This window comes from Sebastes umbrosus, chromosome 6 (genome assembly GCF_015220745.1).
Source record: "Sebastes umbrosus isolate fSebUmb1 chromosome 6, fSebUmb1.pri, whole genome shotgun sequence".
Lineage (NCBI taxonomy): Eukaryota > Metazoa > Chordata > Actinopteri > Perciformes > Sebastidae > Sebastes > Sebastes umbrosus.
This window is the reverse complement of record NC_051274.1, coordinates 425,548-441,410: the sequence shown is the minus strand read 5'-3', so window position 1 is coordinate 441,410 and position 15,863 is coordinate 425,548. Positions and strand designations below refer to the sequence as shown.

Sequence of the window (15,863 nt, the reverse complement as noted above, 5' to 3'; positions counted from 1 at the left end):
CTCGCATATGCGCACTCGCGTGTGGCCGGAGTCTCTTCTGCCTGCTTGCCTTCAGTCACACACCGCGCGCGTTCTCGCTGTCTCGCTCCACCTCACGTTCATGCGCGCTCACTCCACACTGCAGAAGAGTTAGTTTAGCTCTGAGAATATCTAGTGAATGTACAGTGGACGTTTGTGCAGAAATAACTGCTGCAGCTCCTCCAGACCAACATAGGTTTCCCGTGTCTTGTGAAGTGACGGGGCTCCGCAGAGAGAAACGTTATCGTCTCCCTGCGGGCGCAGTCGGGAGACAATAACGATTCTCTTCCTGCTTCAGCCCCGGCACCCACCCGATTTTCCTGCTTCAGCCCCGGAGGCTGAAGCAGGAAAAGCCAACACTAGGATCAGCATTGATTCATGGAGAGACCTTCGTCTGGTCAGCTAACATTACTGCCAAGCAGCTGAAATATAGAGTGATATTGTGCTTTTAGCTGACTTGTGTCGCGTCACTGTTTTGAGCGATGCTCGTTCATGTCTATTTAGAGCGAGCAAGCGCGAGCCCAACGCTGACTTTCATTGACTTAACGGCCACAGATGTCACTGTTAACAAGCATTTCTGAAAGTTACAAATAGTCCATTTAAAATACCCAAGATAAATTTCTTTTTACCCAATTTGCATTTTGTTTATTACGTTAAACTTACACTTTTAATGTCAAAATAATATATATACATATATGCACACATACGTAATTCCTTGTTACTGATAGAGAGTTCAATCATCCAATCCACCAAACAACTCAAAACAAGAGTCAATACCAACAGGAGAATACACTGTTTATCATTGGCAGAGCATTTTGGAACATTTTTCTTGGGCGCTCCCCACATAATCAGCTGTGCTGCTCATCCCACAAATGCATGATCCTTACAAGTTGGACATCATTGTGAAGGTAAATAAACAGGCTTTCCAACGATGTAAAATACAATGACCATTAGCATTGTAACAACAGAGAAATAATCCACCAAACACAAGTTTCCCAACTTTTTTTCCCCAGTTTATATATCTATCTCTCTATCTATCTATCTACCTCTCTATATATATCGATCCATCTATCTCTCTATATATCTATCTACCTCTCTATCTATCTATCTCTCTATCTATCTATCTACCTCTCTATCTATCTATCTATCTATCTATCTATCTCTCTATTTATCTATCCATCTATCTATCTGTCTCTCTATCTATCTCTCTATATATCTATCCATCTATCTATCTATCTCTCTATCTATCTATATATCTATTTATCTCTCTATCTATATCTATCTATCTCTTTATCTCTCTATCTATCTCTCTATCTCTCTATCTCTCTCTCTGTCTATCTCTCTATCTCTTTATCTATCTCTCTATCTCTCTATCTATCTCTCTATCTCTTTATCTATCTCTCTATCTCTATCTATCTCTATCTATCTAACTCTCTATCTCTCTATCTATCGCTATATCTATCTCTCTATCTATCGCTATATCTCTCTATCTCTCTATCTCTCTATCTATCTCTCTATCTCTCTATCTCTTTATCTATCTCTCTATCTCTCTATCTCTTTATCTATCTCTATATCTCTATCTCTTTATCTATCTCTCTATCTATCTATCTATCTATCTGTCTATCTATCTCTATGTCTCTTTATCTCTCTATCTCTTTATCTCTATCTCTTTATCTATCTATCTATCTCTCTGTCTCTTTATCTATCTCTCTATCTATCTCTCTATCTCTCTATCTCGTTATCTATCTCTCTATCTATCTACAGTATCAGTTCACCTTCATTCACTCTTGAACGTTCTTCCCGTTTCTACCTGTAGGGGGCGCGCGCACGCACGCAGTTAAAGCACGGAATGCGTGGAAGCAGCGCTAGAGAGCGACTGACGTCACCACTTCCACAACAACAAGAAGCTGAAAAACAAGGAAGTGAAGAGAAGCGTTGTGAAGCCGTAAGCTGTTCTAAGGCCGTGACCAGATCCGCAGAGCTCGCTTTAATCACATATTGCTCATCCTCCGGACCAGACCAGAACCATGAACAACAAAGGTATTTATCCACACCTCGGTTAGTTCATTAGTCAGCTGTCCGTTTGACGACGCTGACGGGATAACTGGAGATGAAGAGCTCTCTCTCTCTGTCTCTCTCTGTCTCTCGCTCTCTGGTTGTGTTTATCTGAAGCGGACTGAACGTTCAGCTACGTACATGACAATAAACGGACTAGTGTTCTGCTAACTGCTTAGCACACACGTTGATGTCGGCCATCTAGGCTATTCTAAAATAGTGTAGATGTAAATAATGAACGGCTGGATTTACTGTCACCATCTAGCATTATGTAGCATCATGTAGCATTATGTAGCATTAGCTAGCCAGCAGCTCTCAATACAGGCTGCTGTTAAAAGCGAAGCTAACGGTTTAGCTAACAGGATTTCACAGTTGTGGTTTCCATCCATGGGAATCTAAATCTGTATCCATCATTTGAGTAACAGTCCATCTGTATAGTTCCTTTGTACATACAGTATGTGTATCCGTATATTTATAGGTCCATAGTCTAGCTTTGTTCCTCGGCTTTATGCACCTTATCTGAACATACTCAGATCTTTTGTTGCTAGCAGGTTTTTGAAGCGCCCAGGCCTGGAACTAAAGATTATTTTCATTATCGATTAATCCACCGATTGTTTTCTCCAATAATTTCTTTGTGTAGCTTCTGTCAGCAGATAGCACCACATATAGCACACCATGCTCCTCGGTAGGTCCCATTGGGATCGTTTCAGGACTTGTTTAGTCCGACAGGAATACAAAGAGAAGCAGACTTCTGGGGAAGTGGAACCAGACAATTTGACCGTTTTTGCTTTAAATAAAAATACTTAAATGATCAATTGATTATCAAAATTAATTTTCTCTCGAATAACCAATAAAGCATTCAGCTTTTAGTAGATGTGTTATATGATCACCTGGATGCATTTATGTTTTTCTGACGTTTTATCCGTTTTTAAAACCCTGGTCCTGAAAAAAACCCAATACTTTAAACTGTATTAGTTTATACTTAGTTCACAGTTTTCTTATGTAATTTAAGGATTTATGGAAACCCTTGAAAGAACATTTCTCAGGGCCCGTTTTATCTTTGTGTATAAAATGAAATGTACTTATGGGCTTTATCCATCATGGGGCACTGGAATTGACACTACCTTTCACCCCACAAGCAATGAAGTATGTGCTCAATTTCTATATATTCTATTACTGCTGAAACTGTGTATTCTTGGTTTTATCCTGACAATAAACATGACATCTATGTCTTTTTCTGTTCATATTCTGTTGTTTCTGTGAAACATTTGACCTCTAAATTCTTAGTTTAGTGTTGTCATAATTTCTCAACACGGTGCCATCAAAAACCACCATCACTCACTCAACCTTGGATTTCTGTGTCAGTCACTGTTGAGACTAAATGACAACCGTTTGCTTAAAGTCAAATGTTGTTTTGCAGGTTCATATCCACAGCAGACTGTGTACCCTCAGCAGAGCTCTGCACCTGTATACCCTCCTGCTATGCAAATGTCTCCTCAGGCACCTCCTTACACAGACACACCACCTGCATATTCTGAGGTAACTGTCACATATGTATGTCCTATGATGACACACTACTCTAAGTGAACAGTTCTATTCAGTTCTTTTCATCTCTGTGTCCGCAGATATATCAGCCCAGATATGTGCTTCCACATCAGGTGCCCAGTCAGGTGGCACAGATGTCCTCTCACTACCCTGGTGCTCAGATGTTCATGCCCATGCAGCCACACATGCAAGTTGGGCAAATGGGCCAGAATGTCCCCATGGCTTACTACCCCATGGGAGCCGTGTACCCCCCTGGTTCAACAGTGATGGTGGATAGCGCCTTTGATGCTGGTGCTCGCTTCACGGCAGGCAGCGGTGTTTCCATCCCAGTAAGTATCCACCGAGTGTCTTTGTATGTCTGGAGAACAGAATATATCCAATCCAAAGTTGATCAGTAGAGTCTGATAGCAGCCACGTGGGGGCATTCCTGTATAGCATGACAGGAACGCCAACGTAGATCATTGGTTTATGTAGTTAAGAAACACCCATGTAGCTACTGACTTTTTATTTTGCCCAGTAACTTTATTGTCCTGTTCATGTCAGTCAAATCGGTGGCTATGCATTCAGTTCAAAGTAGGATTTAACTCTAATTTGATCAAATTCTCAAATCATTTTACCATTATTTGTGACTGCAAAGACACAAGTGGAACAAACTAAGCTAACTAATTGCTTAGTGTTACATTAATATAGGTCATTTGTACCAATTTCAATCTTAACAAAGCTAGCAAGCTTGACTAGCTAGCACAGGGGTTCTCAAACTTTTTGGGGCCAGGGATCTCTTAAAGGACCCGTCGTAATCGTAACACCAATTTAAGCATAATGCTGACTACCATTTGTACTCTTAGATGCCATGGGAGCTATTTGTGTCTAAAACCTTCACCATGAATACCTCAGACATGTTTCATACTGATAAACAGAAACACATTTACATTTGAATCATATTAAGATAAGATGACATAATCCTTTATTAGTCCAATAGTAGGGACATTTGTAATGTTATTGAATGTTAATATCATTTCTTTACCTTTTTAAAAAGAGGGTGATTTCATTCAAATTGCATTTGGACTCAACTTGACAGGATTTATAGCCTATATTTCAAGTAATTGATCTTAAAAGCTTTCAAAAAATGTAGCAAGACTGGCATAGTCCTAATAAATCCAGATATTAAAATTTACCAGTCTACATCTGACTTTCAGTAAGTGCTTCAACTTAAAAATAATAAACTTATTGCTGTGTGTCACAATTATATCCGTTTCTATTGGCCTGGGTTGGAGTAATGGACACAATCTATTTGTTTTATTGATGAAATGGTCCCCATCTGTAGATGTGGACTTTTTAATGATACAGCACAATTTTATAATTTATAGCAAATTATTTCAGGGACCGAACTGAAAGAGTGCCACGGACCCCTGGAGTCCCTGGACCCCACTTTGAGAATCACTGAGCTAGCAAGCAATTCAACATCCATTGATACTACTAATAATGTAATGATGCTGTTAGCAAAACATTAATTCTTCTTTTTTTTTAGCTACATAGCATGATTTTAAAAGGAAGGAGCTGCCTCGGATACTGGTGACAAATCTCTGGTATTACTGCCTTTTTGCAGTAGGCGAGGTGGCTGTACAGAAACACCATCAGAGTATAGAGTATATATCAGAGTATAGAAGCAAACAGACATGTTTTTTTGTTTGTTTTTTTAACAACAGCCGCTGCCGCCATTTTGGACTGAAAATGCTTATTACATTTAGAATATTTTATTGCTCAACACAGGCCATTTCAGCAGAATATGACGATGGAATAAATTAGTTTGACTTTTTTACAGCACTTTTATAGGCGGACGTTTTACTGGCGTCCAGTAGTTGCTCTCAGTCCAAAATGGGGGAAGCGTAGCTTTGCTGCTGGGCGCTGATGTTGCAATGGAACAACCAATTCACTTTAACTTCTTATCAAAATCTGTTCCTTGGCTGCAATCTGAGGCGTCTCAAGTTGATCAGCTCTCTACCAATGTTTATGTCTCCCCTTCTCTAGCCCCCACCTCCTGGACACCCCCCCAACGCAGCTCAACTGGCTGCCATGCAGGGTGCCAACGTTGTAATGGCACAGCGCAAGAATAACTTCTTCCTGGGCGGATCCAATGGCGGTTATACCATCTGGTAACAGCAACTGTCCAACTCCTCCTCCATGCCTAAACCGTGTCCCCGTCCCAAACGACGCCCCCAGTTCTTCCCCTATCCCATACGCCTCCCTCTTCAGGCTGCTTGGCCATGCCACAATACTGATATCACCTAACGGAATGTAATATTTTAGAGCCCTCGTGAAAAGGTACAGTACTCCACTTCTGACCTAGAGATCAAACGATGAATGCCACTGCCTGGAGAGGACAAATGCAAATTTTTTAAAGTTGTAGAATTCATTCCATAATTCTTCATTGGGTCTAAACCTCTTTGGTCATTCCAGATTGGACCTCTTTCAGGCATCTGTATTTGTTCAAGAGACCTGGTCTCCTTTGATCGAACGGATCGCAAATAACATCGAGATGTTCTTGTATACCTGTAAAAGCTAAATGAAATATTGAAATATCAGACCCGCATTATATAGTTTAGCTGCTTTATGGTGAAAGTGAAACGCAGTTACAAAGTTGCATTAAAAAAAAATAAAATTCCATTTGTCTTTTTTGAGAACTTTTAGTGTAGTTAAATTAATAGATGTGTAATAGTTTCATGTAAATACCAGTATGATGATCATGAGAAATTACATCTCAACTATACAAAATAAAAAAAGAAGAAGAAGCATCTTGGATGCTTTTAGCTAGAATCGTCTTGTCCTTTGCACACTATCTAAAATATCACAGCTAAATTTTGTTGTACAGTCTATCTGACAAGATTGTTACATTTAAATCACTTGTAAATTAAAATAAATTAAACTGAAGCAAATAATTTAAGAAAAGATTTCATGCAATATCCAAAGTGGTTTACTGTACCTTGTTGGGCAATTTGTAGATGAACATAGTCAAGTGCCAAAGAGCACTGGGGATAGCCCTAATTTAAAGCAAATTAACTTCAGTAAACTTAAAGGAAAGAAATTAAAGTAAATCCAAATAGTAAGTTGAACGGGAAGGGGTGGTTGGTGTAACATTTTAGCTTTTTTTTTTGTCTTCTGTTTCTATTTCACAGTCGGATACCCAGAGTTTATACACTAAATGTTTTATTGTACAGACTTCAAGAACTACCCTCCACTGTTTGTCTTTTCACACAATATCATTTGGTATCATCAAATATTTATTCACCGTAGAAAATGGTCTCCTTTGTGAAAGCATTAGTTTGGACGTTTTCAAAAGGTCGAGGAGACTTTAATAAATATTTCTTTTTTTCCTTCACTACTTTTCCACATTGACATGACTAGTTAGGCGTGTGTTAATATAACCAATGAGCTGGTTGGACCAAACATTTGGTCTACAATGCACTTATGTTTGGTTGTGACTTGAAATTTGAAAAGTCTCAATTTCAAAGCAAACATATGGTTGAGTGAGCAGGTATGAGATTGTCGGTCCTTCAGTCCGACATGACTGCAGTTGTTAGTCAGCGTGTTAATGTCACTTTACGTGGGTTAATCACATCTTTTAAGTTGTTGCATACTTTTGCACCTTTGCTATGTAAACATTTGATTAAACACTTTTTATCTGAGATGCACTGCAAAGCAAAATGGGAGAGGTTGCAGACAAGGGGTTACTCTCTTTCTTTAAATTCTGTTTTCATGACTTTTTTAAAAAAGCTGTGAGATTTCTGAACATTTTTAGATTAAACAAATCATCAAGTCCATTTGAAAGTGTCGTGTTGTGTAGTAGCCTGAACGTGTATGCAAGCTTGCAATGAGGCTACATCACTGTCAGAATAATTGTTCATTTCCAAGACATTTTTGTGCTGCTAATTAAACTTTAGAATACTTCCATGTTATCTTACAAACTTAAATAAGGTATCTGAAACTAGCCGAGTCAGTATGGATGCCCTATATTTGTAGATATCCTTCATTTTGGTGTCTGGTAGCGTCAATGTGTCACTGGGTATCCGACACGCCGTATCAAGTTTTAACAGCTGTGGCCACCAGAAAACAAATGCTGTCGACCGACAATCAGCGATTTCAGCGTTAAGTCCGAGAGACCAGCTGTCTGGAAATGTGCTCCGTTCATCTGATGAACTCCTATCAGCAGCTCGTACACAAAGCTTCAACACCAGACGGGACTGACGTGTCACTTGAGTGTTCTTTAAAATGGCTCAATGTTCATTTATTGTCACTCATGCGGTTGTTTCACACGGAGGCCACAGCTATTAAAACTTTAAAATAGAATTCTTTCTTTTTTTCCATCTCTTGTTTATAAAGCAGCATAATGGTGGCTTCGTCCCAGCAATATGAAGTACTGTAAACTACAGCTGACCAGTAGATGCTATGCCAACCACAGCCAGCAAAATGGATTAACTCTCTGTTGAAGGATTATGGACATTTATAGTTCAGGGATTCTCTTTACAATATTTTGTAAAATAGATGTATGTACTAAAGTGATGTGATAGACTTTGGTACACATTCTATCTTTTAAGATTACTAAAGGAGATGAGTGTCAAAGATGGAATAATACTTTGAAAAAAGGTCTTAGGTGCACTTAACTTTTTTATACTAAACTTAAAATTTAAAATGTAAGTTTAGAATAAAGGTTATTTTGGAAATTTGAAATGCTGCATGTTTGTTTAATTTTATTTACATATACAATGTATTAGGACAAGTTTTTATTTCAAGATTGTGACCTGAGATAACATCTGGGATTCTTGTTTTGTTGTGATTAGAGCTTAACTGTTGTCTTTCCCTGGCCAGACTGCATCACAGGTGATTGATCGTTTTACCAACTTACTTGATTGTTTGAGTGGATGCTTCTACTTGCTTGGCCTTCATACCGATATCAAGATTTTTTTGTCATAAATAATTACCACCCACCTTAGTTTAGTATACATACTGTATGAAAGAGTCAATAACCAAAATATTGTCACTTTGATATAAAAGGTATTGAGTCAAATATGGATCTGTATTTTTGTCTAAATCCCCTTAGCATTACACCGAGTTACACCGCATTGTAATGCAACAGCCCACAATAAATCACACCTTTAACCCATTTGTGCGCACAACTGAAATTTTTAATTTGGTGGAGGTATTCTCCGAGCTTGCTTCAGCACAAATGTGAAAAAAAAATTCAAAATCGGTCAAACCGTTTGGCTGAAAAGTGAGTTTTTCTTACCATACTATATTTAGTATTTGGGCACGTGGGACTACTATTTTTGCAATATACTTTACATTTAAAGCAGCAGTAGGCAGAATATTTTTAGCATTATTGGGCAAAATTCCATAATAACCTTTCAGCATATTGTAATTCAAGTGTTCTGAGAGAAAACTAGACTTCTGCTCCTCCTCATGGCTCTGTTTTCAGACTTTAGAACATCTAGCCTGTGACGGGAGACTTTGGCCAATCACAGGTCATTTCAGAGAGAGAGCGTTCCTATTGGCTGTTCATTCAACAGAGGCAGCTGTCAATCTCTCGCAAACTCCGATCAGAACTCCGAAGAGAGTTGGCTCCGGCTTGTGAGCGGTGCTTGGCATTTCCTCAACGTGGCGGCCGGGTCCCAAACTCTCATTTTACAGCTAAACAGTACATTAAAAAAGTGTTTTGGGAAAATTTTACACAGGAAAGTCATTACAGTAACAGAATATTGATTCATATTTGATCAGCGCTGCCTAGTTTGACCGTTTGATCGGAGTTGGTGAGTGATTGACAGCTGCTCAGAGACGGCAAGGCTCCAGCTCAGCTCTGATTGGTTGTTTTCCTCCGGTCTGTGAAATCTTACAGATGCCATTAGGAGCACCGGAGGACACAGAGGAGCATGATTTTTTTCAGATTACCTGTCTCATGCACCACTGTCAGGATACAGTGACAGTTTTATATAAGTAACCTTTTTGAATCCTATTTGTTCCATTTCTACCTACTGCTGCTTTAAACAGTCCCATGTGCCCAAAAGCTACATTTATTATGATGTAGAAGAAAATGGCTGTATCTCAGAAACTACAAGGAGCACAATCAAGTATTTGGTATCTATGAACTCATAACAAGTTGAATATCAAAGATATGCACACGTATGCAGTGTAAAAAATGTCATATGGAAAACAATGTTAGCATTTTTCCTAATTTTTCAAAGTCCTGATTTTGACTATTATTGACTAATAAAAGTGTGATTTTTCATTCCATCTAAAAATTTCAAAGTTGTACTGTTATATACTTGCCCAAAGTATGTCCGTACCAAATTTCAACACATTTGACCAATCAGAACAAATGTGGCATTTTCCCTCATCATACTAAATACAATCTTGGGGCACAAATGGGTTAATGAAGCTCATCAAGCCAAGTCACTTCTTGTTGATTGTGATGATTCACATCTATTGTAATCATTTGAAGCTGTAGTTTGTCATCATTTATTGGAAATGCAAGGTGTGTCCAATATTTTGTCATCTCCTGGACTCAACAGTGTCAACAAGAAGTGAACAGAAGCTTGAGAATAGTGGGGTTCTGTACTGGACGGTTGGATGGGATTATACTGGAGTTAGCCAGGTGTCTCTGACAAACGCAGTGGAAAACATTTCAATTGTTTGTGCACTGATCAGCGATTCAAAGTCAGATTGTGGGTTTATGACATTGCCTATAGAGTGCTGCAGGAATGAGTGCTAAAACTCAGAAATGAGTTTGCATTTTAGCACTTTGGGTTCCGTCGTCTGGAAGTCAACGGGTTTTTAGTTAGATGGCTGAACTTTGGTCTGTGGTTAACACAAGCTGAAGAGACTTTAACGTTTTGTTCTACGACATAAAATACATCAAAAAAATACCCCCACTCATACATTTTTGAGCTTTTACGTGTCTTAAAAAAGGCAGTGGCTAACAAGTGGCTAAATGAGACTACTAAATGTCATCACGCCACTCGTCCTCCTTCACAGCCTCGTTGTGTTTACTCTTTCTCATGCCACCGTGATGTAGTTTGTTTATAGCCTAACGTTAGCTTTTTACTTCTGCTGATTGCATTCATGCTTCAAATATCATAGAGGTGTTCATTTGTGAAGATTATCTTGCTGAACAAAACGTGTAAGTATCATAAAAGTGTGTTTAGCTTATTTTCTGCAATAATCCAAAACCCAACAGAACAATCCCATCGGCTCTTTGCCTAGGCAACCAGGGTTGGCCCTAACTTCGTGGTTGGGCTTTAAAAATGTGTCATCCCTGGAGTACTCCATTTCAAAATACATTCAAACATCACTGTAAGCGGTCATGTTGTAATGGCACCAGTCCAAGAACAAGTTTTATTGCCTTCCATATTTATCTCAAATAGGGAAGTCATCAGTAACCGTGGGTCACAAGCAATAATACAAACCATGTACAAATCAAATAACGTTTAGGCTGTCCTGAATACAAAAAGGAGGACACTGTCTTTAACAAGCTTATAAAATAACTGCATAGAAAAACCTGTCATTTTAAAAGCAAATCAATATAAAAGTGACTTCCCCCAATGGCTTCATAACACATCTTGTACAAGGTTTGTTAGGTGGAGAAAAAAACTGTCACAATAAAACATATTGCAGATACTAGAGAGAACAACTGAAACATGGCTGATAAATAGTGCAGACAAGCTTTTCTTGCATTTTGATTGTTGCTGAGTATTTACTGATCATGTTAACTGTGACATACTAAAATCCCACCACCTGTGTCACGCATAGCTCTGCTAATTGAACACACACCTGCTCCTCATCCGTCAGTACTCACTCTTGCTGTAACTATCTTATCTTTGGTATTGCCTCTGTGTTTTTCACAACTAAATCTGAAGGTTTCTCTGCACCCTTGTGCAGGAAGTCTCAGCCTTCCCTCAAAACAACACACACATCAAAAAACAATCCTATTTCTTCTGTCTTCCAATCTGTCTTTCTCCACTCCCTGCCTGTTAAGTCTTCACCAGCTTCATATGAAGTATTCCTTCTTTTCGCTCACAGCCTGGTTATTGTACTCCTCGTCGGGGTCCTCGCCTGGAGCCGGCTCCCCCGTCGTCCTGTAGTCTCCTTTGTTGTGGCAGAGGTACCGGTACAGCAGGAAGCCCAAAGCAGCTACCGTCAGCAGGATGAGAACTATAACCACTGGAAAAAAATGAGGCAAAAAAAGAATCTTTTTTTGTATGCCGTTTTGAGACATTATGATAAGAAACAGCTCAGGATAAAGTGTGAACGCGTACCTGCTACAACTGCGGAGTCTGGACTGGAGGGGGCTGCTGTGGTTACCACTGAAATTCAAACAAGTTGTTTTTAAATCACTGGGGACTGGGAACAGACTAGGTAGAAAGGTCATACCATTGTTCTACTGTGCAGGAGAGGAAGTCAATTGTCTCACAACATACTTTCCAATCCTCCCCATTTTCCTGGGAGCCTCCTGTTTTTCATTGTCCTCTCCCAGTTTCCTCCCGGGGTCACAATTCTCCTGCATTTCTCCCAATTTATGAGAAACGGTCACTTTTTTCCCCTTTTCATTATCTCACTCTGTTTCTGGCACTGTGCAGCGTGTATAAGCTCTACTGTTTCCTCCCGGACAACAATACAGCTACACCTAATGCCGTTTCCTGGGGGAAGAGAGCTGCTCACAGTTTGAGCTGCGCTTGCCGCTGGGTTCAACGCACATTGTCAGTGTGCACTACACCCAAAGTTGGGCTTTTGACAGCAAAAAGCCGTCGTGGTTTGGCGCAAGCCCTTGGAAATAATGGGTCTGAAAGGATCTTCAGTGAGAGAATGAGAGAGAAATGGACAGTAGTAGACGTAGTCTAGCAGGGGCAGAGATTTAATGAATGAAACCTGATGCCAGAGATTCACACAGGTTCACATTACTCCGTCAAATTAAAAGTATTTAACATAAAACTGCTGTTGCAGTGTACTTTACAATGATAATTATTTTGTTATTTTCATTCTTTAAAAGTCACCAGAATGCAGGAAACAAAGTGTCTGAAACTCTACCCCGACACCCCTCGCTTTGCTTTTGAAATCCTCCTCATGTTTGAGGTCTCAAGGTTGGCAAGTATGTCTCACAACTGTGTGGGTCCAGGAGGAGACTGGTTTGTAATAGAAAACATAAGAAAGTGTAGGAGTTACCCTGAATCATGGTGGTGTCTGCTTGTGTGGGAAGCGATGTTAAAGGCCCCATATCTGACGCTGGAACAAAACACAAGCATGACATGTGTTGATAAAACAGCACAAACTATCAGGTTACCATATCAGGATACTTGTTGGCTGCAACTCAGAGATTTGAAGCCAAGCGAGTAAGTTCACAACACTCACTCTCTGTCGCATTTGTGTATGTGGTGAGGGTTGTCGAGGGCGCCATATCAGAATCTGGAAGATAAAAAAAGTGAGTTAAAAATGTCACAGGGCTCTTTCTCTTCAGCACACTGTCTGCTAGGAGGGAGTTGTGTAACCACATAGCTGCTGGCTGAGGAGGGCATATTAAGTGTTGTGACACGGTAATCTGGTTATTAGGGGCTGGGACTGAAACAAACCTGTCAACCTCTTGTTGTTTATTTCAGAATCCTCTGTGTCACAATGACTTAATCAGAGAACACACCGGTGGTAGAAGTTCTGAGAGCATTTCATTTAGTAAAAGTAGCAATACCACACTATAAAAACACTCCATAACAAGTCCTGCATCGAAATTTGACTAAAGTAGAAGTACAAAAGTATCATCAGCAATAGAGACAGATTAATCGATCGATAGAAAATTAATCAGTTGGTATTTTGAGAATTCTTTTAGCAACGATGCCAACAAATGTTATTAAATGTGAGAGTGTCCTGCTTTTCTTGGTCATAAGTTACTCAAAATTTAACATTTTGGGGTTTGGTGGAACAACATCTGATGACGTCGCCTTGGGCTTGAGGATATTGTAACGGGCATTTGTTCACCATTTTCTTACGTTTGTAGGACCAAATGATTAATAGAGAAAGTAATCTGAAGATTATTTAATTACAGCCCTGATCAGCAAAATGTAAGAAAATGTACTTAAAGGGACAGTGTGTAGCATTTGGTGGCATCTAGCAGTGTGGTTGCAGATTGCAACCAACTCCGCTCACGTCCTCCCTTTCCAAGACTGCAGTAACGTGAGCCGCTGACTGCAAAACCGAGATAAACACTGGTTCGCCTCGCTCAGAAGCCATCCATACCATAATAACACTACTTTAGGAGCAAGTCAGACGGCACCACCACGGTTTTACACTCACGTTACCACAGTTTCACAAGCGTGTCAGAGAACTACGGTGGCCTCCCAGGTAACATTAAAACTCTAAAGTCCTCTCTAGAGCCAGAGTTTGGTTTGTCCGTTCTGGGCTACTGTAGAAACATTGAGGACTCCGTGAAGAGGACCCGCTCCCTATGTACATATGAAGGACTCATTCTAAGTAACGAAAACACAGCCATTCTTAGTTTCAGGGGATTATAAAAAATTCCATTTCTGCTAATAGATCCCCGAAATACTACATACTTTGCCTTTAAAAGTATCAAAAGTAAAAGTCCTCTCATTAGGCAGCAGAATGGCCCCAGTCATTGTTATGTCCTATTATTGGATTATTGGATCTGGTGGAGGTGGAGCCAGTTCTAACTACAAAACTAACCGTTGGATAGGTTCATCCATGCCACATATCATATTCTATATAAGATCATCAACTGTTTTGTATGTAAAAGCTGAATCTGCAAAGTGTCAATATCTAATCATGAAGAGAAATGTAGTTCTGGGCTGCAACTAATGATTGTTTTATTGATTCATCTGCACATTATTTTCTTAATTAGTTGATGTTCTAGAGCACAAGTTGACGTCATTCAATGTCTTATTTTGTTCGACCAACAGTTCAGAACTCAGTCTACTATAACGTTAGACAGAGAAACAGAAAATGATTGTCTTTTCTTCTTGAAAAACTGCTTTATGAAAATGGTAGACAATTACTTTCATTCCAATCAACTAATTGATTAATCATCGAATGTCTGTAATAAGTAATAAGTAGCATGAAATTAAAATACTTTGGTAAAGTCTGACAACCTCAATATATTACTCTGAAGTATAGCATGTCTATTATTATTTTATTTAAATATACCTTCAAGAATCAAAGGCGTCATAACAGGAAGATAGTACAGATAGGAAGACCGACATACAAGCACTTCATTGAAGTTGATTAAAAGGTGGACTTACTGTTCATGGTTATTATTAGTGGCAGAGAACTCACTGGCTCCCTGGAAGGACACAAACACCAGAGAACTCACTGGCTACCTGCAAAGACACAAACACCAGAGAACTCACTGGCTACCTTGGAAAGACACAAACACACCAGAGAACTCACTGGCTACCTGCAAAGAGACAAACACCAGAGAACTCACTGGCTACCTGGAAAGACACAAACACCAGAGAACTCCACTGCTACCTGGAAAGACACAAACACCAGAGAACTCACTGGCTACCTGCAAAGACACAAACACCAGAGAACTCACTGGCTACCTGCAAAGACACAAACACCAGAGAACTCACTGGCTACCTGGAAAGACACAAGAAACAAACAAGCACACATCTCACTCACATTTCCGCATCACGTTGTCAAACCATGTTCACGTTACACATTATTGATTCAGCAGATTAACTGGTCAACACCTTTCCCTCCATTGTTAGCGACACGCTGACTTTCTTTGTCTCAGTCGAAGCTTTTTAAAAAGAAATACAACTTCTTCTTCGTCCTCATTAAGTTAACTGACTTAACATAAAGTCCCCTCGAAGAGAAACAGCGACGTTTAAACCACGTTTTCTTCGTGATTCTCAACCGATCAACAATCAGACAACATATGAGACAACATCCATCCAGCTGCAGCTGTTGGTTCACCTACCTGGTGGCAGCGGAGCAGGACACACACCGAACTGCTGCTTAACAAACCCGCTTTATTCCCTCCTCAACCCGAGGCAGAGAACACCAACACACACTGGATAACTTCACTTGGAAATTGAAGCTGCGTGCGAGTGTGTGGAGTCGTGTGAGAGTGCATGTGTGAACTCCAGTAATAGTCAGGAGCTGTACTTCTTCTCACAGCCCTCGTGAGTCGTGCTCGTCATGCTGCTGCACACGCTCTCCATTTCCGCCCCTCCCTTTCCTCCCCTCTCCGT

General features: G+C 39.9%; 2 protein-coding genes across 4 annotated transcripts; one reads left to right on the top strand and one right to left on the bottom strand.

Annotated features, from left to right (window-relative positions):
* Positions 1-1,866: 1,866 nt before the first annotated feature.
* On the top strand, positions 1,867-8,680 carry dazap2 (DAZ associated protein 2). The gene is made up of 4 exons (XM_037771738.1): positions 1,867-2,058; positions 3,494-3,612; positions 3,699-3,947; positions 5,647-8,680. The coding sequence occupies exons 1-4, from the start codon at positions 2,046-2,048 to the stop codon at positions 5,773-5,775; spliced, it is 510 nt and encodes a 169-aa protein (XP_037627666.1). The 5' UTR covers positions 1,867-2,045; the 3' UTR covers positions 5,776-8,680.
* A 2,287-nt stretch (positions 8,681-10,967) lies between these two features.
* Positions 10,968-15,863, bottom strand: LOC119490243 (cell adhesion molecule 2-like). Of its 3 annotated transcripts, none has more exons than XM_037773511.1 (6): positions 15,590-15,861; positions 14,907-15,021; positions 13,012-13,065; positions 12,826-12,885; positions 11,922-11,969; positions 10,968-11,826 (listed from the first exon to the last, which is right to left on the bottom strand). In XM_037773511.1, the coding sequence occupies exons 2-6, from the start codon at positions 14,911-14,913 to the stop codon at positions 11,654-11,656; spliced, it is 342 nt and encodes a 113-aa protein (XP_037629439.1). In that variant the 5' UTR covers positions 14,914-15,021; positions 15,590-15,861; the 3' UTR covers positions 10,968-11,653. The 3 variants fall into 3 exon arrangements, with proteins under 3 accessions (XP_037629439.1, XP_037629438.1, XP_037629440.1); XM_037773510.1 differs by having other exon boundaries at positions 14,907-14,984; positions 15,590-15,860; XM_037773512.1 differs by lacking the exon at positions 14,907-15,021 and having other exon boundaries at positions 15,590-15,863.

Coding starts and splice junctions, on each gene's coding strand:
- dazap2 (XM_037771738.1), top strand. Junction 3,613..3,698: donor CACCACCTGCATATTCTGAG/GTAACTGTCACA, acceptor CTGTGTCCGCAG/ATATATCAGCCCAGATATGT. Junction 3,948..5,646: donor GCAGCGGTGTTTCCATCCCA/GTAAGTATCCAC, acceptor CCCCTTCTCTAG/CCCCCACCTCCTGGACACCC.
- LOC119490243 (XM_037773511.1), bottom strand. Junction 11,970..12,825: donor AGACACCACCATGATTCAGG/GTAACTCCTACA, acceptor TTTGAATTTCAG/TGGTAACCACAGCAGCCCCC. Junction 11,827..11,921: donor AGACTCCGCAGTTGTAGCAG/GTACGCGTTCAC, acceptor ATTTTTTTCCAG/TGGTTATAGTTCTCATCCTG.